This window comes from Strix aluco, chromosome 3 (assembly GCF_031877795.1).
Source record: "Strix aluco isolate bStrAlu1 chromosome 3, bStrAlu1.hap1, whole genome shotgun sequence".
Lineage (NCBI taxonomy): Eukaryota > Metazoa > Chordata > Aves > Strigiformes > Strigidae > Strix > Strix aluco.
Window position 1 is genome coordinate 81,514,901 of NC_133933.1, and position 24,507 is coordinate 81,539,407.

Sequence of the window (24,507 nt, forward strand, 5' to 3'; positions counted from 1 at the left end):
ACAAAACTTGCACAGGATTTGATCAGCTCATCGTTGCTGCTGCTGCCTCTGCCTAAATTCAGGTCAAAGCTGAGGCCCTTCCACCTGGCACCTCACCAGGCCAAATGCTCTCATCATTTGTCCTAAATACCAGTGGGGCGATGCCAACAAGGTGGAGGACATGGGTCCCTCCCTGTCAGAGCACTGTTGGAGGAGCCTTCAGACAAATCCAGCAAAACAGTTCCATTTCCGAGAAGCTGTAATTGCTGCAGGACAAGTGCACTCTCACTCTAGGAAGGCTAACGCACACTTCATCCTGGTCAAAGGCTATTTTCTGACTGGATCTTGTAATATTTCAGGCTATCTCTTGTTAGGACAAAGCCTGAATAGCTCTTGCTATGTTAAACGAGGGATATCCCCAAGCTGTTCTTTATACTGCAGTACTTCAGTGCAACACTCCTGTGGGCTTTGCACAGACGACACAGCGGTCGCGCCCCCCGGAGTCATGGGAAACTCCTCCCTGCTGCGTGAAAAGGCTCCTCTTTCTTGAAAATATCATTTACTCTTGAAAAATTACTCCAAAAAAACATATACATCTGTGGCTTCCCGTCAGGGTGGGAGAAGTTTTTTGTCGACATGTCTCATGTTTCTGAGCACGCTCTCCTGTGCCTTGGCCAGAGCCCTCAGTATAACTTTCTGCTGAGTCAGGCTGCTGGATTTCTTATCCCAAATCCCAAACGGATGGTTTCAAGTACTCCAGGCATTTTTCAAAGACATTTTGAAACCCAGCCAAGCCCACGGGGCGGGGGGGTTGTAACTCTTCTCTGGACCCATTTGCAGTTGGGCTGGTTGTCTCCCAGGACAGGCGAGCTGGGCTGCAGCTGGCGGGTGCAGCCGCTATCCCAGGGGACAACCCCTCCCGCCCCCCACAATCAAGTGAACTTTGTGATTTTTAGCAGCAGCAAATGATAATTGACCCCCAAAACTACGCTGGCTTGGCTGAAGGGTTGAAGTGAAGAGGCCCACATAAATATGCATTTACTGACTCCAGTGGATGCAGGATCAGGTCCCCTCCCCAGCCCCAAACCCCCTAGCAGCCAGTTTCACCTGCTGCTCAGAAGTCACCCCTCCTCCAGGTCCTGTGCTTAGATGTCTGTCCATAAAACAGAGCAAAGGCAAATGTGCAATGTAGAGATCAATTATGCTTTATTTACATGCGTCACCATCTCTTTTACAAACTAGATTACAATTTAAAATGGAATACACAAGGCAATATCTACTAACACCAAGTGGAGTAAGCACTGCGTCTCTACTTCGTTTGGAAAGGGGCAGGTTTTGCTCCAAAACAAACTTCCTTCCAACCTCTGTGTAGTAAGGTAGTATATTCCTCCAGGGCAGCATCTTTTTTCTTGTTTTTAAATATAAAATCCTCAGTAAGACTGCAACATGAGAGTGTCTGCTTTCAAATGAAAGTACAAGATAGCCCAAATGAAAAGTATAAACTGTTCAGCTCTTCGGTATGTAAAGACGGCCATGCGCGATAAGGCTGTGGATTTAATATTCTTCCAATTTACATGGCTTGAAACAAAAACAGATAAAACAGTTTTACAGATACTGTATACATATTTTTTCCAATCATGCAACTTTTTTAAAAAAAAAAGTTAAACATGTGAAGCCAAATGTACAATCCATTTTTTCCAACCCATAGTAACGAAATGTATCTGGTCCCCCTTCGCATCTGTTGGCAATTCCTAAAGTATATCGTGTACTAGAAACACTTACAGGACACTGATTGCCAAGCAATGACATCATTTCAGAGAAATACATGACCTAAAAGGTAACTTTTTGAAGCGGTGGCACAAAAATTTCTGGAGTTAATCAGTGGTCAACTATCCAATTATTCTCAAGAAAAAATTTTTTTACAAAATCATTAAATCAAGCCCCAAACCTGTGACTAGGAACTGCATAAATGTCACCTTTTTAGACCTTTTGTTTAGACCAAGTGTTTAAACAATAATTGTTCTGAACTTTTATCTGTTTTACATGGTTTCAGAAGGAAAACTATGCATAAACATGTTCAAAGACTCAAAGGCCAAATTTTCAAAAGGTAGGTTCCCAAAATTAGCTATTCAAGTCTGTATTTTGACACCTAAATAAGTGGCCCTTTGAATTCAGTGAGATTTATTTAGCACCTCTGGAGAGGAGGGAGTTTGCTGGGCACCTCAGCAGGCACAGAGGGTGGTGACCTTCCCCTGGCCCTGGGGGGACCTGGCACCTCTCCTTCCTTTGAGAAGCAACCAGGGCAGAGCAGCTTGCCCCTCATGACCATGCTGGAGTCCCTGACATTTGGTGCCTGAGACCAGGCACTTCCATTTGAAAATTCTGGCTCCAAAAACGAGCAACAGAAACCAAAGCAAACCAAAGAGGTTGGCCAAGTCCACCCCTCTTCAGTAAGTGCTGGGATGTTGTCCAAAGAAGGGGCCCAAGGTGTCCCAGCCACACCTATGGAAATGCTTTCCTTGACATTGCTGGGAGGCAGGTTAAGCCTTTCAGCTGCTAATGCTTTTTTTTTTTTTTTTTTTTAATTAAAAAACCCTATTTCTCTGCCATTGAAGGGCTGTCCATAAATCAAGTATCTTTCCTCCATTTTCTGAACAGAGCAGACCACAGATTTTGCTCTCATTTCTGCCAGCAGGAGCTAGCTCCACTGAACTCAAGGGTGCTAGGCTGCCATAGTAAAGCAGAAGTTGCCCCCATTTGGTTTAAGCTAATGGGCTTTTCCTTCCCTTTGATAAGAACTGCATCTGTACCAAGAAAAAAAAAAAAAATTATGGGTTTTGGTCACCTTGGCCATACCATCAAGTCGGGCCTTACTGGTGCTGTCAGCGACCTGTTCGGTGGTCTTTGGGCAGGCACCCCAGGTCTCACCAAAAGCTCACCCATGCAGGGGCCAGATGCTGCACCCCGGCATGAGGAGCCACCAAGTGAGCTCTTCTGGCGGCTGAAACCACGGGGCAGGGGACAAGCCCAGGTGCAGGGCAGCAGCTGTGGAGAACCTCAGGTAAAGAAGCACCAGAGGGAAGTCCTTCAGTGTACACTCGCATTTCAGGGTGTACTGGGAAGCTGAGAGCTAATGCTACACGCTCAGAGGAGGCCGGTGATAAAGCTCTCAATCAATTTTGGTAAAAAGTGCCTGCAACTGGACTCCGATAAGCAAAGCAAGCTCTAGGCCAGGTGACTACTGTGCCATACGAGCATCCTGGGTAGCTGGTTGCTGACAGAGATGGGCAATGAGCATCAGCTAATTCCAATAAATGTCGTAAACTAGTCCCCACACTGACAAATAGACCACCTCGGTGTAAAAAGAAAAGAGAAATTTTTTTAAAAGGCAAATGATAAACCCTTGGCTGCTTGGAAGATTTGATATGCTACAGGGCTACAATAACCACAACTGCACAGAGTCTACACAGTCAAAACTGCGGGAGAAACCAAGAGGTGCATCTTTACGAGAGAACAGCGTGGGGACTACGATACAAAAACAAAACTTCCATGACACTAGGAGCTGTTGTTTCACCAATATCACCTCAGGGACCTGGAAAGTAAGGAGTGAGGAAGGGCCCACGAATGCTATTCTCTGTGTGTGTGTGTGTGTGTGTGTGCGCGCGCATGACTGTGCATGTGCGGTGGCAGTGGCAAGAGGGAGTCACTCCACATTGCATGGGACACAGGCTGGTGGGAACTCATGCACTGAGACTTTGGGTTAAAATGCTAGTTTGTTTTCCTAACATCCATGCATAATGATCCATTTCTGTACATAATAAAATATATTTATATATTTATATGCATAACGCTTTTATGCAAAGGAAAAAAACTTCATATATCGCTTTGGAGAATTATGTATACACTGTCCTTATTCAGAACGTCCTCATACCGAGTTCCTATGTACCATTGGTATTTTCCCCTCTCTTTTTGTATCCCTCCCCCCACAAGATACTAATAAAAAGTAATCAAACTTTCCAGATTATAGAGAGGATCTATACAGCACCATACCTTTTATTCATTATTATTATTATTATTAATCTTACAAAAGAAAATCTTAGAAGCAAAATATATAAAACTGCCTTGTCTTTCAGTGTCATTTATCCTGTTACAATCCATGCTCATACGAAAAGCCATTTGTATGATACTGTCACCTTGCTATTCCCTCTCCTGCTTCTTCTGCCACAATGGATTATACATAATGAGAAGGAAAAAATAATTAAGGATATGTCCAAAACAAAAAAAAAGGATCACTGATGCAGTAATGCACCCTGCAATGACCTGTGCCTTAACTCCCCGCGTTGCCACTGCAAGTCACCTGCCAATGCCCAGCCCCTACGCTTAGCTTTTCTGTGAAGTGGCGTATTTCCCTTAATTTTCACTTTTTCAAACACATCTTTACAGGTGTTTATGTTCAACTTGTCTGGCAGCTCAGCTTATAACTCCTTACCAGCTTGCTGTGGCAGTAGGGGCAGCCTTGCTTAACATAAGGCAGGAGGGGAGCCTGCCTCAGTGAACATGCGGGCAACGGTACCCGCTGTCAGTCCATCCTCATGAGCCAAGAGGCAAACTCGCCGGCTTCCCTTGTTTTGCAATCAACCCTGGTTTGACGCTTATGGAAAACAGGGGTGTACCATTAAATTTAAGGAAAGAATAAGAAAGAAACAAACAAACCAACCCAACAAACAAACAGACCACACACATCACCTCTCTCTGGAATTCAGCCGGTTGATTGGTATAACAAATGCTGTATATTCAGAAAACCCTGACGTCTGAGCAGTGTTGGGTTATGATCATTTCCTTGCACGTGTGCAGTACTTCAGATTCCCCAGGGAGAGAAAGCAAAAATGGTCAAAAATCTAAGGAAATCAAACTGGAGGTTGTAGGGGGGAGGGTGGGCAGACGGGGGAAACCTCCAAAAAGAAAAGCCAACTTAAAACATCCCATAAACCATTAATATATTGAAACACCACATACTCATTGACAAGTAACTACTGTAAAGGCTACACAGTGTGTTCTCAACAGGATGGTGCTGAACATTGTCTCCACAGCAGGTGCTTGGCCATCCCAGAAAAGGAAGATTTTGCATACTTCATAATGAGTTCAATTCCCCAAAAAAAAGAGAAAAAAAAAAGAAAAAAAAGAGGATCTTCACTCCGGTAAGGGGTCTATTAACAGTCTGCTTCATTAGGAAAATAATGCAGGGTTCACAAAGGTCGTAAGCTGTAAACAGTATCACTGTCCACTTGCTGACAGCAGATTTGGCAAAGGGTTCTCTCTCTACATCTCGTGTCAGTTTGAGGGCCTGGAGAGGAAGAAGAAAAAGAAGAAAAGACAGTGAGACTGCTGCATGTAGGAAAAAACCACAACAAAAAAGGCAACCAAGCAAACCTCCAAACAACAGCTTACACTGACAAGCAATTTTGATTTGTTTGCACCCAGAAGCTTCAAACTTATAGGAAAGAATAATCAGCACCATGACCTCTCTGAAAATGCTTTTCCCTTGCCAAGGTTTGAGTGTGCTTCTTTGCTGGCTTAGCTGCTCGCAAGCAGGAAAGAAAAAACCCTCTCTCCAAAGAAAAACAATGGCCAAGTCTGATTTACAGAAACCCAGTGCATCGTCTATTTGTTAAGCATATTTCCAGGTGAAGCACAGAAAGATCCTCCAGCTTTTCTCCATCTTTCACAATCACCCTTTCTCAGCATCATTAAAAGGCTGGACAAATCTTCCGTCAGAGTTTGACATTGACCACCACCCTTGAAGTACAGCCGAAGGAAGCTGCTCCAGAGAAGCAGCAGAGGCACAAATTTCAGTTCAGACTTTAGAGTTCTCCATTTGCCTGCTCGTACAACACACCATCAACAGACAGGGTCCACCCAGCTTTAAAAATGGAGTTAGGGTCCAGCTTATTCTGTAGCCATGAAACTTCTCTGCAGAGGGAAAGACACTGGAAAGACACTTTGGATGCAGCATGGAGATGACTACAAAGGGACACAGTAAGTAGGTAAAACACTGCAAAGAGATGAACATTTCAACCAAGAGCCAAGGGGCAAGATTTTTAAAGGTACTCAGCAGCTTAAAGATACAGGCAGGCACCAAGTAGGGTTTTGGAAAGTATGTACATTTAAACATTCCCACGAAATCTTTTCACTTCTTCAGAAAGCCCACTCAGTAGCCATCCACATTGCTGGGCATGTAACTCAGGGCTCTGAAAGGGCTTCTGAAACCAGGGCTTAGTCCCCCACACTACTTATAACCTGCTGATGATTTTTCCTGAGATGAATGATGGGTGATTTTTTTTATGTAGTGCAAGAACAAGGGGACACTTGCTGAAACCAAAAAGCCATTTGAGTTGATTAAAGGAATGTCTTTACTCTCAAAAGATCCTGGTATCAGGCACCCTCATTAAAAATAGTGGATTTGGGGGGACTGATGGATTAATCTGGACCAGCATCTCCTGCAAGGGGGATCACTCAAAGGCTGTCACAAGATGACTCTCCATCACTGTCCCTCTCCTTTCTGAGGTGCCAGGCATTAAACCTATGATAACATTTTATTAAAATGACCTATTCTGATAATGCTAAATGACTGATGGAAATTTAATCATTTCGTCTCATGGTTATTAGAGCAACAGTGTGACAGCTGCTCCCTGTGCCATTAGGGGAGAACTTCATTCAGCACAGCTTAGGGAGCAGACAGATTGTGCGTTTCACCCAAACAAAATTTGGCTTTAGCCTTAATTAGGCGGAGGGGTTTGGGGTAGACTGTTTTGTGAATAAAGGGATTTTCAACTGGATCAACATATTGATTTCTTCATTTTCAAAGGGCAAATTAACGCTCACTGTTCGTTAATGTGACTGCCTGGCAACAACTCCATTTGGTAAGTGTGCCCTGATGGCTGTAACAAGGTCAGCAGAAGTTAACCAGACAGGCCTGGCAGCCCCCAGTAAAACCTGACTAGTGGCTTGTATGCAGCTCAAACTAGTGCGTGCCCATTTCTCTACTTCTCCTTAAAGCCTTAGCACCAGGGGGCCTGGAAACGGATGACTTCCCAAAGGGCAACCTCAGCCGAAGGCAAGGCTCAGGTCCTGCAAGCCACAGCCTGGCAAGCCGGCTCACTCTCATGCAGCTGCCAGTTACACTGAGCACAGGCTTAACTTAAGCATGTGTGAGAAGTCTTGCTGACTTTGAATGAAGCCATTAATTAAAAGTAAACAAGTACAGAAACTCCCGATGAAGTACCAGAGTAGTGTTTAACGTTTAAATTAAAATTGTATGTAAAATATTATACTATGAAACAAAGTGACAAGAGAAAAAACTGGAGGACAGATGATGATGAGCATCATTTGTGGAAGTGGCACTGCACAGTATTTCTTCCTGAGGACGCCTGTCTTTCAGACAGCGCCAACGTTTAGGAGACTGACACACATCTGAGATGAAATTTGCTCATAGCAAAACCAAACCATGCTCCATTTTCACAGCTCTGTTTACATGGACTTTGCAAATGGATTAAAAAAATGAAAAGAAGTAGATCAAGGTCTTAACCCGCCTGCCTTCAAACTACCCCACCACAGTCCATAACAGACCCACACACTCTCGTTTTCTGGCTCACCACAAAAAGCCTGTCAACCCTGAGTTAGCCGCCTGCTGCTTCATAGCAATGAAAACTGTATCAGGCAGGGAAGCAAGCACTCCATTTACATCTCCATTTATCAGTGGTCCTCAACCACAACTCCCCAGTGTTCCTCTCTCCCTGCCCCCAATATCTTCAGCTGCATCCTGAGCCACCACAAGGTTTTCTCCCATTCCTGACAGCTGTGGGAAAAGCTCATCCTCTGGAGTGTCACCCTGAATTTGCAGAGGCAGACAGGGTTTCTCCTCTGGTGAGCCAGGACAATGCTGTCCTCTAAGGGCAACACACAGCTCTCCAGGTAAAGCAGTCCAGTCCCCACTTTATCCTTTTTCACAGCCTTTACTACTGGGTCCTGTTTGGGGGGATAAGAGCAGCAGAAGTATGAGCACAAGGAGTGATGAAAAAAATACACAGAACGGAGGTCAAGGAGAGATACAAGAAAGGTGAAGTCTAGCAGGGCTAGTGGATTAGAGCAGCATTTGCTAACTTGCCACAGCAAAAGCCTAGAGCCCACTCTTATGTGTGGCATGGTTTCTTGTTTCTTAGGCTGGGGGGAACATCCTAAAAGGGCACTACTGAAAAAGATCACCTGCCTGTACTTCTTAAGCCACTCCCTGGAAAATTCAGTTCTCCCTTGAAAAGCTCCTCTGCCAAACCTGAAGCCCATTTTCAATCATCAGGGAGTGGAAAGGAAGGAAGAATTTTAGACTTTCCCCTGAAGTTTCTTAGACTTCCTTTTCTTAAGACTTTCTTCTGAAGAAAACAAAGGCTTTCTTTTGGAGTGCAGTCTTCCCAACTGCAGTGATGCCTGGGCTCTGCCACACACATACACACATGCACTGAAAGTAGAGGCAATTCAACTATGCGTGTTTTGATCCCCTGGGTACAGAAGGCTTGAACAAGATGCATCTGCTGGACATTAGAATAAGCCATAGTACTATATCAAGCTATAGTTTATACAATCATATATGCATGTGGTTGGCAAAAATAATGAGTTTAAAACAGAAAAAGCAATAAATGAGGGGTGAGGATTAACTCCTGCTTTGTGACATCCCACAGACATTTTGAACCCTACATCTGTTTATCATATTTGGTGGAAGAGTATAAAACAAGCAAGTATTTCTGTATTTTCTAATTCTTCAGCTTGTAAGCAATTATGTGGGAGATGAGATGCCCTCTTCTCTCTTCTTCTCTCTGCTTTCCCATTCTCTACCTTACTACTGACCAGTTATAAATGCTACTCATTTTACTCAGTGGTTGAGCTGTTGGTTGTGATTTCCCTCCCAGCAACAACATTTCCTCACGTCTGTCTCAAATCATTCCACCACTTAACCGCATGGCCATCTCCCAAGCCCCACACCAGCTCATGTATCATCAGAGCAGCTCTGAAGGATCATCTGCTGCCTGTTGCTTTCTCCCTTTGATTCCCAACAGTGCCAATTATGCAGCACTGAAAATTTCTTCAGAATAGAAGGGTGATGCATCAATGCTCCCCAAAAGCAAGGCACAGATAACATCCACTGGTGGTAAGTTTATCAGTACACTAACAGAACTATCAACCCATACAGTTTTTTGTTAAAAGAAAAGTTATGTGCTCCTTTACATAATTATGATATGAGAAACCGCACTACCAACACACAGATCCTCTCTATAGCAACTTACCAAGGACCTTCTGATTTGGCTGGAAGGCTTGTTGAGTGGATCACATCTTGAAAAGTATCACCACTGAGAGGTCTATAAAACAAGTGTTTTCCCTGAGTACCACTTCATAATGACTCCCCAGGGACAGGAAATCCCAATAGCTACCTTTTATTGTCCAGAGACTGGGGATACAAACATTTTGAAGGAAACTTGCATCCTTTAGTGACAGATGTGCATTTGTTCTGGTGCCTCCGCCCCTTGATTTGCCATCACTGCCAGCAGTACAACTTCTACTCCAAAATGGGGGTAGGCTCAAAAAGCAAGACTTGATTACATGTGGTTACAGGTTAATATTCTGCCCAAGGTTTCACAACTCAAGACTGAAGAATACACAGTGTTTAGAAACAAGTAAGGAAGATAACTACTGTGGCCAATCCTTCTATAATGACAAAATTGCAGCATGATTTTTTTTTTGTTCAAGCAGAATAAAAATTAGGAATCACAATGCTATGGCAGGTATGCCGCAGGAACACCCTACAGGCTTAGCGTACGTTGCACTAGGATGGCTCTGAACTGAGAGACAACACTGAGGTCAGGGTGCAAAGCCCGGGGGGAAAAAAAGAGCTGGCAACTTAATGTGCCTTCTTTCCTGAACTTTCAGGCATGTTGCAACTTCACTTTTTAAGTTCTACTCATAAAAATAGATCTTTTCCAGCTCAGAATCAGGGGCAGAGAGTAAGGGAGAAGGATGGAAAGAGGAAGAATGCCGGCACAGAGCTAAGACTTATGGGAGCTAAAAAGTTGCTGTGCTGGTACTTGTGCAGGCACGTAAAGCACGAAAGTGTCTCTCTTCCTTCTGTTGCTGCTCTTCCACTCCAAGAAACACTGCAAACTATAGAAGATAACCAAGTATTTTGGAAGTAAATGTAACTAAAGATAGCATATTGTTCTCTCACCCTGTATCAGCTCCCTGGGACGAAAAGCTTGCCCAGAACTGTAGTGAGGTGCTGCAACTAGTGACATGCATGTTATTCTTATATCCCACTTGTCTACAGAATCATAGAAAAGTCCAAGCTGGAAGGGACTCGGCATCACCAGGTTCAACCTTCTGTTGAAGGCAGGACCTTAGGTTAGGTTATTCAGGGCCCTGTCAAGCCAAGTCTGGAGCATTTCCAGCAAGGGAGAGTCCACCACTCCTCTGGGCAGTTCATTTTACCCTCAAAGGTGGGTAAGGTCTCTTCTATCCATTTTACAGATGAAAAGAAGACACACAGAGAGAAACTGGTCCACCCATGCTCACACACTTGAAAGGAAAAGTAGATCGGGGTTTTCCTAATGTACCAGAACCTGATACTGAACAACCAAATTCACAGGAAATTCTGCACTTGCTTGCAAGAGAAGCAGGTGTATGCAGAGCCCACTATATATGTCACTGTGTTGTTGCCCGTACAAGAAGACCACATGCTGACACACTTGTTTTTACACCTACAGAGCTGTCCATGTGCAGTTATGCTGGCTTTCAGCACAAGCACTGCTGATATCCAATTGCTGTTGAGAACCTTCACATCTAGCTGGGTTCAATCCTCTGCCCTGGCCAACAGAGAAGAGTTTAGATAGAGGGTATCATCTCTCTACAAGGTCTCCCAGCTTCTTACTTGACAACCTTATGGTAAATTTTATCCCCTGGCTGTTGTTCAGGGGCCTGAGGAGTGGGGTGGAAATTCTGCCAGTTATGGGTGACACTGCCATTGATTGAGAGACATCAGCCTGAGTGTTCAACACAGCACCTTTTAGGCAGGATGCTGCTGGACTAGAGGAAGAAGGCCAAAAATGCTTGCAAAATACATCTACTGTTAGGTGTAAAGTATATCAGCTGAAATAACGGTGCTTTCTTTAGGCACTCAGGAACACTGGGAAGGAGACCACTACTGTGGATCAGAAAAGGATGGATAACTACTGCACCTGTTCAAGACCAGAGAAGGATTTTGCTTGTACTTTTGAATCTGAAGAATAAGAGCTGCTTTTTTGAGTAAAAGGTACCTGCATGGCTGGCAACATCCTGAATTATGGGTTTACAGTGCTATGGAAACGTGCTACATACTCTTTATTCTGAATGTCCTCATAAAGTTCCTTTTTCTCTGCCAGGTACCAAGCCTATTTTAAAAACATCCTCCCTGCTGTGGAGTCTTCTAATTTTCCTCTGCAGTAAGTTGAAATGACAGGCCGATAATGCTCACACAGGTCATACAAAAGGATTTCCACCATGTTGATATAAGGCAAGACATCCTCTATCATGACTTACAAGTGGTAGAAATGACAAGAGAGGGAAGGTCCTTCCTCAAAACCAGATTTTTTCCACATTTGTATGAAATAAATCACCTATGAAAGTCAGGAGAAGCAGACAGTACAAGGGAAAAACAATGGGCAAGATACGCAGCTCAGTTGTAGAAGTGCATAAACGCAAGCCATTCTCCACGGCATCATCTGGGAAAAGTGGCTTTTTTCCTGGAGTAATGGCAGACAACTGCAGCTACACAGCGGCCTCCAACAGCTGAACTGCGTCTCCATCTGATTACTGCTCAGCAGATGTCTGCTCCACCAGACTCCAACAACTGCCACTCTGCGCGGTAATCTGAGTGGAAAAGCTGATTAAATAGCCCCCATAGACTGGACCAGAGTGGAGCATTCCCACCACCCAGCCGCAGGTACCTGATTTAATGGGGTCAGTGTCCCCACGCACCATGGGAGACTCGATCAGGGACAGCACTGATGGGAGCACCCTGCTGGAGACTCTCCACCAGCGGCACCAGGAGCCCAAGGTGGCGTTGCACAAGCATCCTTCCTTCATCCTCCCTCCCCAAGCCGGGAGAGAAAGGCCAGCTATTTACATACGGTACTACTCAAATATGTGCACTCCCGCTGCCTACGCTATACCTGTGCTCTTTGGCTGTCATAAACATAAGACTTAAACCTCTCTGGCTGTCAGTTCATCACCTTGGCTCAGCGCTGAATTGCTATGAAAAAAGATCTCGACCTTTCCTCAGCTGCATGACGCTATGTTTCTAAAAAGGATCTCTTATTACGCACTTCAAGAAAATATGTTTTTAGGGGGGCTGTTTGAAAGTCTGGCTCAAAAGAAGGAAAGAAAAAAGAAAAACCACCTGTAACCATCCCAGCTATCAGGCAACAGCACGTCTGGGGACCAACACTGATCTGCAGCTCTAAACAATCATTACAGCTCATTCACATGAAAAAGACGATTTGTGAAGACTCATTCTGTAATAAAACCTGCATGCTGCTGATCCAGGGAGGAAAGCACTGGGGAGACCAGTTGATGCGGGCTGTTCTAAAAATATCAGTTTGTGCTGTCATCTGGTGAGAGTATGTCATCCTGTAATCTTGGCATCTGCAGGGACAGCAAGTTTCTGCCTAATTATTGCTGCTGAATCACATGACAAAGCATGAGGTACTAAAAAATATATCTATATAAAACACCAACAGAAGAACATCCAAACCACAGGATCAGACCACTGTCCTGGCTTCAGCTGCTGTACACTCCCAACACAAGCCTGTGGAGGCAGTTCTGGTTGTTACAGATCTTTTTCCTGGGTTAATAAAACCCCAAAACATAAACCCTGATTAAAAAAAAACACAAACCAAAAAATCTTACTCCCAGAAGGAGTGAGCAATTTATTGTGTTTGTTTGTCAGCTCCTGCTGCCTTCACACAGCAAAAGCCACAGCATCCCTGCAAGCATAGGACTGGCCCCTACGTACAAGGGGGTTCGAGGGGCACTGTGGCCAGCAGGACCGCATGGGGGACAGCCCAGCTTTCCTGTGTCCTCCTCCCCAGCAGCCATGAGCACCGAGTTTGCTCCCATGCTGCTGGTGCGTGCTCGGGGAGCGAGGAACCTGCTCTGGGCAGGCCCTCCTTGGAGTTAATGGGATCCCTGTTCACAGTGAAATACATTTTCTACATAGGTATTTTTGTTCAAAGACTAAACCTGGTGCACGTGATGTTAAGCTAGTCACAAAACCACCTTTCAAAACTTGGGGTGGCAGAAACAACACTTAAATGTTAGAAGCGTGCCACTGCCTTAACCACTAACCTGTTAGAAATGGAGCAGAAGAATTTGCTGCTCCTGAATTTCCTTTAGATTTTTTAAAGGCAGCCAGCCCCATCTTGGCTCCATGTAAGAAACCTGCCAGCCCTATCGCTAAGACCTCATTTTTGAAAATAAGAAAGGAGGAAGCACAGCTATGGTCCTGAGGCTGTCAGCATCCTCAGGCAAGAGATCCACTGAGTCTGGCTTCCACATTTCAGATTTCATGAGCAGAAAAGAAGATTTCTGGTAAAGAACAAAAATCATCTTCCTCGTGGCATATTGTCCAGAGTTCTCTGATTCGAAACTCCATCCAAATGGAGATCTTTTACTACTTATTTCAACTTTTAAGATGGTGGTATAGGGAACAGTAAGTCATCTGCGGACCTATGTATTCATCTTTGGTATGAATTTCACCCAGAAACAGGTTGAACGCCAATTAACAAATCAGTCCAAACTGATACAGACTCATAAAATGCCAACAGGCATTTTGTTACATTTCCTAGGATTCTGCTTTATCAGAGATGTTAATCATCAAATTATGTGAACGTAACATGATGTTGCTATTAGTAGCTTGTGTACTCTTATGCTACAGTAAGATGATGTGGGACCTAGATGATGCTAGGGCAAAATGAGTGACTTGAACTGATCTGCGAGGTATTTCTCTTGTAATTTTTGAACGTGTCACCGTGACTCCAGCACAGCTCTGTTACAGAGCCCAGAGGCATCCCACTAAATGGCATATTGAGATTTTCAGACAGTAAAAACAGCTCAAGAAGTCCCTTCCCTGCTTGCACTGAGCCATCCTCCACCCCTTGCTCAAGCCCTGCCAGCATCGCTGCCTGCGCAGCGCCATTGTAAACTGGATCACTGAAACAATCGAGGTAAAAACAACTTGGATGGGTTTTGATGCCAGAGGAAATGTTTGCCCAGGCAGTAGCTGATCACCAGCTCCTGACTTTCCAGGCAGCAGTGTATGTCCCAAATAGTCTCCCATGGCAGTCTGTTTGGGACTACTGTTTGCTGAATGCCAAGTCCCTTGGGACTCACCACCTCAGAAGGACCATGGAGCAAAGTGCAGAGTTGTGGGAAGCCCAGGCTGAGAGAGGACCCATTAATTTCAAAATAAAACATATTATAGAGACAGGTGAGGGAATAGTGATGTCTTTATTTATTGATAAACAAACTGAAAAACCAAGGTGATGATTATCTGAGTGGGCGGAAGGCATATCCAGCGCTCCTGGGAAGCAGGCAGAGAGAGGGGAACGGAGGCCCCAGCCAGCTTAAGAGAGGAAAATTATGGCTGAGTGAATAAAGCAAAAAAAAAAAAATCATATTGATTTTCTCCTTTCTTTCTTGTAAAACAAAAAACCCAAAACAAACCCGAATTCATTTATATGCCTCAATGAGGGCCCTCTGAAAGGCTGGGCATGGCCAGCCTCACGGGCACAGGGCCAGCACCGTACGACCGGGCAAGGCTCTCTGCAGGGATCGTGCACAGGCTCACGTGCAGCAAATGTGCACAGGCACTGCAATGGTGGTGTCTCCCGCATGGGTTTTTTACTTCCCCTATGAAGAAACTGTAGTTGATTTTCTTCCAAAGTAAACCCCCCGCTATACCTAGAGTATGTATAAACTAAATACCTATGTATTTGGTTTCTTTCTTTTCTTCCCGAAAACTGACTCCAACGTTTTTCTTATTTTTCATAGAAAACACAGCACTCACTATTCCCAGGTATGCCAATAATCCATTCTAACTGCTGCTGCCTGCCTGCAAAACACACCTGGCCGCCCTCGTGAAACGGATTTAGCATGAGCAAGCGCCAGGCTGTTCTACTGAAAGCATTCCCCAGTCTTCAAGCCTAAAAAGATTCAGTATTGGGGTCATGAACACTGCCAAGAGATTTTAATTCAGGAGTCCCTATCGCTACAGCAAAGCGGAGAAGTAACTGAGAAAGCAATTCAGAACGATTACATCCGATGTCACGTGAGGAGTCCCTATCAAAAGATGAGATGCTCAGAGGGAGGCAAACTCTCAAACAGAGCTGCTTAACAGACGAGGAAGGGTGCATGATGAACCAGGTCAGCAGAAATCATCTGCACTTGCACCTGATACTGGAGGCACCCCGCAGCAGCCGGTCCACTTGTCAGAGAGAGGGAAAGAGGCTTCCACAGATGACTGGACAGTAATCCGCCGAGGAGAGCTGTCTCGTTAATAAATCTGTCCTCTCCAATGAGACTCCGCTCACACAGATGTGTCAGTTCCTTTATTCGGAGGAAGCAGCCTGAAAAAGATCACGGCAGCTACGCTTTTCGTGAATGGCACAGGCTGGGGTGAAGAGGCATGCAGTGAGCATCGGTGAGGAGGTGGCATGGTGTGCTTCCTCCACACTGCCCACACAGGTCTCCCCATGGGCGGCTTCTACCTATACACAGCAAACGAAGCTATGAAAGCAGGAGACTGCCCTATTTGCCTGTGTGAAGCAAAGCTGTCAATAACATCTATTTGTTAGGCTCCATTTGGCAGATTGTACTGTTAGATGTTTCATGGCAATAAGGCTCCTACAGTTGCTTTTTTTTTTTTTTTAACCTCACGCAAAAAGGGTTTTTTAATCCAAACAGCTCATGCACCTAGAGGAAGCGAGAACTGGTCAGCAAGTGTGAATCTCTGCAAATTTTTGCTTCCTGGTTCATGAGTCAAATTTCTTCCCCCCCTTTCCTTTCTTAAATTATCCAGCACTGGAACTGAATTAAAACCAGAATTCAGATGTGGCCCTGGCCTTGCCAAGCTGCCGTTTCATGCAGGGGCAGTGGGACATGGTGTCCTCTACAGCCCACCTCTGCAGCCCGTCTCATGGCCATGCACTGCAAGACTCTCACTTTGAGTGAGAAGATGTGAAAGAACCAGAGGAAATCCTCCCACTGACAGAGAAAGGACTGTGCAAACCAACTGCTCCACCAGAGCAAGGCAGTTTTGCAGAACAACTGGAAGGAGGATTCCTGTGCAGTCTTGTTCGCCTTCACAGACAGCAGATCACTGCACATGCCTCCTGTCGTACTCCATACACACAGGAAGACATTCAGGAGGTTCACCACTGCTGCTCACCTACCACAAAGCTTCCCCTTGAACATGTAACTGTGAAACAGAGAATGAAAACTCAATTAAAGATGAAAGGGGCAAATTATGCACCGTAAAGTCAAACAACACTGACTCCTTCTTTCCATCCTTCACCTAGAAAATAAGGAAGTTGGAAGCAAGCTGCAAACTGAATGAATGCCTCGCTTAACCTTACCACTGGGATACTCTACATACTATTCTAAAGTTAACAGAACACTTTCAATAATTTATAGCTAACCTTTTATCCTACTATATTTTGAAATCTACTCTCTTACACTAATAAATAAACAAAGGAGAAAGGGCATTTTGTGTGGCACCTACCCTATGAGTCAGTGAACATGTACATGTGAGCAGGCAGAAGCATGGGCAGGAGCCTGCAGAATCAGAAAAGGATGACAGAAATAATGTTTACAAGTTCAAATGCCCCCAGCTGCGGGAAAAAAAGCGATGGAAAAAAACCATATCAATCTGGAAAAAATTAATCTGAAGAGGCTAACATTTCAAAAGCACCTATGGCAGAACCCAAACCTACAGATAATCTCTTGGTGGAATCCAAAAGAAAATGACACGCACCACCCCAGGCCTGCAGGGGGACTAACAATTTTTGCATATTTAAAACATTAAACCCAGGACATTCCTGGGACCAGGATCCCACCTTTGCTATTTCAATATACAATTCCTCCACTTGCTACAATTTTTTTTTGCCAAGAAATACAATTAAAAAAACCTCCCAAAGAACTTCACTAGCATTGCTGTACCACAGCAGCAGTTCAACTCTAACTCAGTCCAGATCTGTCCCACACACCCGATCCTCAGTGCATGCACTGATCTTGCAAAGATGCTCTTCCTCCTTCCCTGCAGTAACATTGCTCCACTGACTGCAAAGCCCCTTGCCCCGTCCCTACATGCGGCATCAGCTGCAGAGACGAATTCATCTGTTGCGACTTCAAAGAAGATGAGTTGGAGCTCTGTGATTCCTAAAACCCACAAATATTCCACCTTGGTTTGCCTGATTTGTCATTAACATTTCTCATGCCTAAATTAAGAAGGACACAAAGCATCAGATGCGTGCTGACAGTCTTGCAGCTGAGCAGCTTTTATAGCTTAGCCTCCTTTACCTCCACACCTCCAAATGTTTCTTGGTTGTGCCTGTTGCATACCAACACATAGCAAGCCATCACAAGCCAAATGAATATTATTAGTGTGCACTAACTATTAAGGGTTTGGTGCAAAGTCCAATAAAACTAAGGAATCAATTATTTTACCACATCTATGGGGCACTGACCTGTTTGCCCATTTTCCCTGTTCTCAAAGATCCTTCAGCCTGGTACCCAACTCTGTGATGAAGCCTGTTTAGCACCAGTGAAGTTCCCCACATTCAGACTGACAACGTTCTGAGCTGAGATGAGGGAATCAAAGTTAAAATCCAGCCCATCTGCATCCATGAGTTCACTGCGGATAATGGACTCCATGTCACACTCCAGGCTCCCATTGAAAATATCCAGGTCCAAGTCACTTGGGAATTTCTCGTGTCCCATGACCGGGAGGTTCACGCTAGAGGAGTACAAAGAGGAGCCTGAGAGCGGGTCAGAAAGTGTTTGCATAGACTGATTGACAGGTGACTGCTGATGTTTGGTGGATCCCAAGCTGTTCGAGTCACTCAAGCCTATGTTACTGATGGAATTGGACAAGGCACGGCTGCCACTAAGAGAGGAGTTGTGGGACTGGTGCTGGTGATGGGGCAGGTTCTGATTGACCAGACCGCCCTGGCTGGACTGCGCAGCAAACGACATCATGGGGTCGTTGCGGAGCATTATATTCCTGCGGGAATTCTGGGCAGACACAGCTGTGCTGGCTTGTGACATGAGTGGGTCAGACTGTGTCATCATGACATCGCTGTGACTAAGTGCATCAGAGGCGAGGAGATCCTGCAGCGTCTGGTTGTTGTAATGAGAAATGGAAGAGAAGGTGGCCTGCTTGTTCTCCTGAATGGTCTGCATGGGCGACTGGCGGAGGGAATTCAGGGACGACGGCCCGAACACGGCGTTGTTGAAACTACTCGACGGGGAACCCAGCCCTGAACCTTTGGAACCATAAGGAAAACTGGAGCTTCTCTGCATTATCCCTCCTGTGGGCGACTGCTGGGAGGGAGGGAGTGTTATATTGTCCAACAGATCATCCATGAGGTTATCTGTCAGTCCATCGTTCAAATTCATTGTCCCAGCCATATCAGTCAACCTAGGCAACTCCACAGTACACGGTTTGTTTACCGATGGGGACAAGCTCGATGGACTACTGTACAGCATGGGAGAAAGCGGAGCATCGTCATCTTGAACGTCATCTAGTTCGGTGCTTGCCAAAATCGGTGACAAGCGGCCACTGATCGTACTGGCATTTGAATTTGTACGGGAGCGAAAATCCGTCCATGCATCCAGCTCATCGCTGCTGCGGGAGGTGGGACTCCCTGGCCACTTGGAGAGCTGAGAAGGGCTGTCCTCACTCGTCTCCTGGGCGGTCTGTAGGGCTGCCTTTTTCTTAGCAGCCCGCCCTCTGCTCTTTGTGTACTTGTTGCTGTTGTCCATCGACACAGCACGTCTCCGGGGTGCCTTTCCACCTTTTCCACCATCTGGATTGATCATCCACCAAGAGCTTTTCCCAGTGCCTTCATTCTGCACCCTGACAAATCGGCTGTGGAGTGACAAGTTGTGCCGGATCGAATTCTGCAGGAAGGGAACAAAACAGAACGTCAAGACAAGCACCCCACTTCTTTTACTACCCAATTCTCAATCATTAAACCAACATGACATGAAAACAGCAACATGAATAAAAGCACTGGGCCCTCCTGGACATCACCACAAGTTTCTCGGGCGGTGGATACAGGAGGGCTGGAGTGCGACTGCACTGTCCCAGCATGCTGCTGTAAAGCAAGCCCTGTGCTTGCACTAGCTGTGCATTCCTGGTGCCCATGTTTACACCCCCAAAACCCACACCCTAAGGAACAGAATATGACACAGCTCTGGTTCCTGCTAGCAAGGAGCTAGATGTTTCTCCCTCACTTTTGACTCAGGACAAACCTCTACACTATCAGCAACCTTGCCATCAGTTCCTTGAAATAAAAACTGCAAAGGCACTGCAAAAATCTGACTGGAGGGGTAGTCACACTCATCTCAGCCTCTGCAAATGTCTTTTTAATTCTTCATGGGCATGTGTGTTGTATATTTGTTATAATAATTCTTGAGAAAACTGCAAGTGCTGTTGTTCCTCTCCCACAGGCACTCTGTGCATGACTAAACTGTACTTTCTCTCTTTGATTAGAGGCACCAGAATTACACCCATACTGCAGTAGCTAGCCAGCTGTCTCCTCGCTATAGTATCCTCACAGTCTTCAAAACGTGATGAGACACTCTACACGACGATATCCCTGTCCCTGTAAGCTGCTAGATGTGGAGCTGTATAAAGCTGCTGTACAGAGTTGGATACCCCGTGCTGTACAGGATGCTATGAAATACAGTACTTTCAGGGGAGTCCGTGCACTGTCTACTCTTGCATATTACCTGCTTGCGCTAGTCAGCAATATCTACCATATAAAAACCACACTGGCTCAAAACAATGATAATCACCTCAGAATGAGAAAGAGACCAAAAAAACCAGCCCACAGTACCCCTAGTGAAATAAGTCCAGATTTAAACCAAAATAACTGAGATGAAAATCCCACTCCACTCATACTGCTGATCTTGGCCTTAAAATATGGCTCAAAGAAAGGACAAGCAAATAGTATTCGTTAGTGAGAATGTTTCCAGGTTTGGTTTTTGGGTTTTTTTCCATGTGCAAGTCAAAAGATTTCTCGATCTATGCCACATTGCTTTGACAAAACAGTTGTGGTATTCCTCCAGGTTAAAGATGATCAAGTTTAAAAAGTTGCATGAGTTCTTTTTTATTAAATTTTGGCAATTACCAGGTATATATATAAAGAGGATAAAACCACATTTGTTCTACCAGCATGCTTTAAAAACACAAAGTCAACAGGATCATAGCATAATCAAACCATCCAGGATAAATGTCCTTCATTTACAAAGCACTGACGAAATTCCAGATTTAAATGGGCAAAGAATGAATCAATCAACAAATCATTCACAAGCATCTTGACACTTGCATCCTTAGGATAAATGGATGTTTGACATAAGTGAACTGGAGACACATTTGATGTATAAAGAAATACAGCCCAGCTTTTTTAAACAATTATTTTCAGTATAAAATGCTTTTATTTTCCCCTGTTAAGTGTTGTGGTTTTTGTCAGATTGTGAAATGGAAAACATGCCTGAAGTTCTTCTCGCACGCAGACAGCAGACGTGGTTGTGATTATCACTTAATGAAAAGAGAAATCATATGGACCATGGTTCAAAATAGCAACTGTTATGTTTTAAACAATTTGCACAAAACAGCAGACCAGATTCACAGACATACTCAAGAGAAGTTTGGGTCAGTGCCTCAGCTATAAACTTGTTCATTTCTAAGGGACTATCATGCCATAAAATATGGTGGATTGAGTTGCAGCATAATAGTTCTTCAGTCTAAGGAAGGAAAGAGCTTTTTATTATTTAACTGATAACATTTTAACTACATTTAGAGCCTGGCAACAATCTGTTTCTAACTTCTAATAACTAGGCGCCACTGCTTACTTCCTCAGGTTTCTCCCAACTGGCTGGAGAACTGATGTTTTTTTTAAAAAATAAACTTTGTTGATATTCCAGCTTGTACTGCATCAATGCAGGTAGTTCTCACAGTCACCCCTGGTGACTTTCATGGACAACCACTTGTGACAACATCTGTATGGGGATCTCTCCTCGCAAAGAGCCACCGGCAGGGTGAAGACAACCAGAGCTAGACCACCACACCAAGCCAGGCTACAGGAGCTATAAAAACCACACTGTTTCCCACCTAAAAATGCTGGGTGTAAGAATACACAGCACTGTGACTCTTGCTAATGAAAAAAAATCTGAGAAAACACAGAAAAGAAACACCCGAGGTGGCATACACAGCGTGCCACATAGCTTAAGATGTAAAAACACTCAGCCAAAGCTCCAGCAGCTAACAGTTTTCAACCTACAGTATTCTCATAAAATGGCTTATTTCTGCTGGTGGTAGCCGTAGGATGAAACTATTTGGCCTAAACCCATGAAAAATCCTAAATGGTAAAATTGTGAGACTGAGGCACCTTTCAAGATGAGGGCTCCTGCATGTGTGGATATGTGTGTGCACATGTGTAATTTTCTTCTTATTATATCTTTTTTGTTCAGTGTTGGTATTACACAAGTAATAAAAGAATGTAATAATACTTTTGCGTTGAAAATTGGTGGTTATAAAAAAATCCAAGTAGTTTGTTTTCCTTTACATTAAGCAATATGCCACTTATACTCCGGCTTCTGTTTTTCTTTACTTTTCTTCTGTAGGAAGATTGTTTTCTTAAGCATAATTATGGGCCGATTTATTTTTGTGCACCCCATCTCCACCCTCTGTTCAAACACTGCCTTAAAACCCACTTCTTTCACGTAACCTCCCCCACTAACCTCTTCAGCAACAGTATCTGAGTTTCTTGGTTTCTCCTTGTGTTGGATGCTCTGCCAAATCAAATTAGGGCTGGATCCTATTACCCTTTCACATGCAAGTTTTGCTGCAGAAGTCACCGGGATTGACAACTCACATCAGTCTGTTGTGCTGTGCAACCAGGCTGCAATCTGGATGGAAATAACTGTATTTTCTACCTGGTTTCTGAGCTGTCAAAGAATGTTCCCATCTGCTTAAAATACAGGAAAATATCACGGGACAATCTTTGCTCACAACTGTGTGCATTAGTAATATATGACCATGCAACAAACCGCAAAGGAGGTGGGTGGGGAAGCAAAGAAAATACAGTTTATCATTTGAACCCGTTGCTGATCAAATTAACAGGGATTTGTCTTTGACTTATATGGGAGACGGATTAGGCCATGATGATGGAAACATAACACATTTTTCCATGCCAAAATGCAATGAAAAACTTTAAAAGATCTATAAAGCAACTTCCATCATCTGTCCTGGAGACCATATGTAGATGGGACAGATGCTAGCCAGGCTGCAGACACTTTGGAAAGAGCTCAGATACCACCGATGGGTACAACATATGGACTGTACAAGAGCAGGGTAGAAAAGAAATACGATGATGAGCTCCTCCCTTTATTAGCGTTACTATTTATACCAGACTTGAAGAATGCTGTGCGCTCTGCTAAGAGCCAGAAGACTGAGGTTCTTGCAGATAAGATCAAGAGCATCCCATACAGCGTTCAGCCCATCCCAGCTGGGTCCTGGTCCCCCAGGGAGGTGGTCCCACAGGGAAGAACGACCAGCCCTGGAGACAAGGAAGACCCAGGGCAGAGGAACACACCAGGCAGGTCACCTGTGGTGTGAGCAGAGGGTGGTGCAGCGCCACAGGCAAGCAGCGCTGCTACCCTACCCGAGCTTAGGCTGACAGCAGCAGGAGAAGGGGCGCAGCTGGGTGCCCACTAGTAGCCAGGGCAGCAACACCAGTGGTGACAGCACTTTCCCCAAACTCAGGGCCATGCTCTCAGCTTTTATAAATTTCGATCCACTGCACCGCATTTTGTTCAGTTAATACTCCTTGAGGGAACCAGACACATTTTGCTCACAAAGAAAAAAGAAATTGGCTACCATGTCCTAATTACACGTGTTTCTCTTGATATTTTGCGTAAGACTGCAAATGGGTAAGCTCCCAGAGAGGACACTCAAATATTCCCAAAGTGCCATATACCTGATTTGATATAAACGACTGAATGAGTCTCCCAGGGAGGCTGGGACTGAGTGTTATTTCAACACTCAGCCCCGGTCAGGCCACACCAGCAAATGCTTGAGCCTTTAAAATGGAGAAAATTTCCCCTCCCTGTGACTGTTTCGGCCTCTTCCAAGCTGTGTTTACCTTGTGGAGCCCGTCCATTAACTCAGACACCAGCTGCAATTGCTTCCACTGCAGTACAGAGTCTTTTTTGTCTGGAAGCAACATGTGGTATCAATTTATCATCCTCAACAACGCAACAAGGAATCCACTCACTTTAAAAATAAAAAGAGAGTTGTGTAACTTAACTCTTAAAAGCCTCCGCTTCTTTTTTTTTTTTTTTAAAAAAAGGCCTAAAGATTAGCAAGATGAGGTGCAGCTGGTGGCTGCTGAGTCCAAGTTACACACTGGTCTGTTTTTATTTCAGTGTTTTGTAGTGAGTGGCTAATTCGTTATTTCAGATACAGGCTCCTAAACTGTAAAGTTATGGCTACAAATCAAAAGCAGTTGTTTATTTTAACAAGTGGGATACTAGGACATGGTGGGAGAAAAACAAACGCTATCTGCAGACCCATAAATGCTGCTAATGCTCACTTGGGAGAATAACACTTCATTTTATACTGTATTAACATATTTAATGTTCTAACTTCACTGTATGAAGTTGTCTGGTAGCCATGCAGTAGAGAAAGGCATCAGACCTAATACCACTGAAAAGAAGCCACAAAAATAATTCCATGTTATCAGCCTCCAGCTGACTGGAGGGAGCCCCACTTCTCCATAGCTCTTGTGGCTCACTTGAATTTCAGTTTCCAGCTTGTGTCACCTTGCTCAAAATGTTGTAGCACAAAGCTTCTTTGGGATGAACATCCCTAGAGAGGGCCTCCACCAAAAATCATTTATTTAAGAAAAGAAAAATCAAACAAACTATTTTCTTTACATTCAGTTGTTGCTGAAACACAAGGTTGTGAATAATCCAACATATTTTGCCCACCTGTCCAGACCAGCATCTGTACCTTCTCATGAAGTACTCAAAATCTGCTTCAACTACCAGTTTTACCTTCTGTTTGAAGTCCCCAATGAGATTCAATTGGAAGTAAACAAGAAAACAGGTAGCAGTGACTCCAAAATTACAGATAATTAAAGTTGCCAATTGTGTGCATGTATGTAG

The 24,507-nt window shown here is 44.4% G+C and overlaps 1 protein-coding gene across 5 annotated transcripts in view; it reads right to left on the reverse strand.

Annotated features, from left to right (window-relative positions):
• Positions 1-1,161: 1,161 nt before the first annotated feature.
• FOXO3 (forkhead box O3) overlaps positions 1,162-24,507 on the reverse strand; it is a 96,476-nt gene continuing 73,130 nt past the window's right edge. The window contains exons 2-3 of one of the 5 annotated variants that reach the window (XM_074819386.1): positions 17,799-19,233; positions 1,162-5,323 (exon numbers count right to left, since the gene is read on the reverse strand). In XM_074819386.1, the coding sequence (XP_074675487.1) occupies positions 17,833-19,233 (1,401 nt within the window). In that variant the 3' untranslated portion in view covers positions 1,162-5,323; positions 17,799-17,832. Of the gene's footprint in view, positions 5,324-14,543; positions 19,234-24,507 lie in introns of those variants that run through there. The other 4 variants (XM_074819389.1, XM_074819388.1, XM_074819390.1 and 1 more) reach the window with 4 other exon arrangements.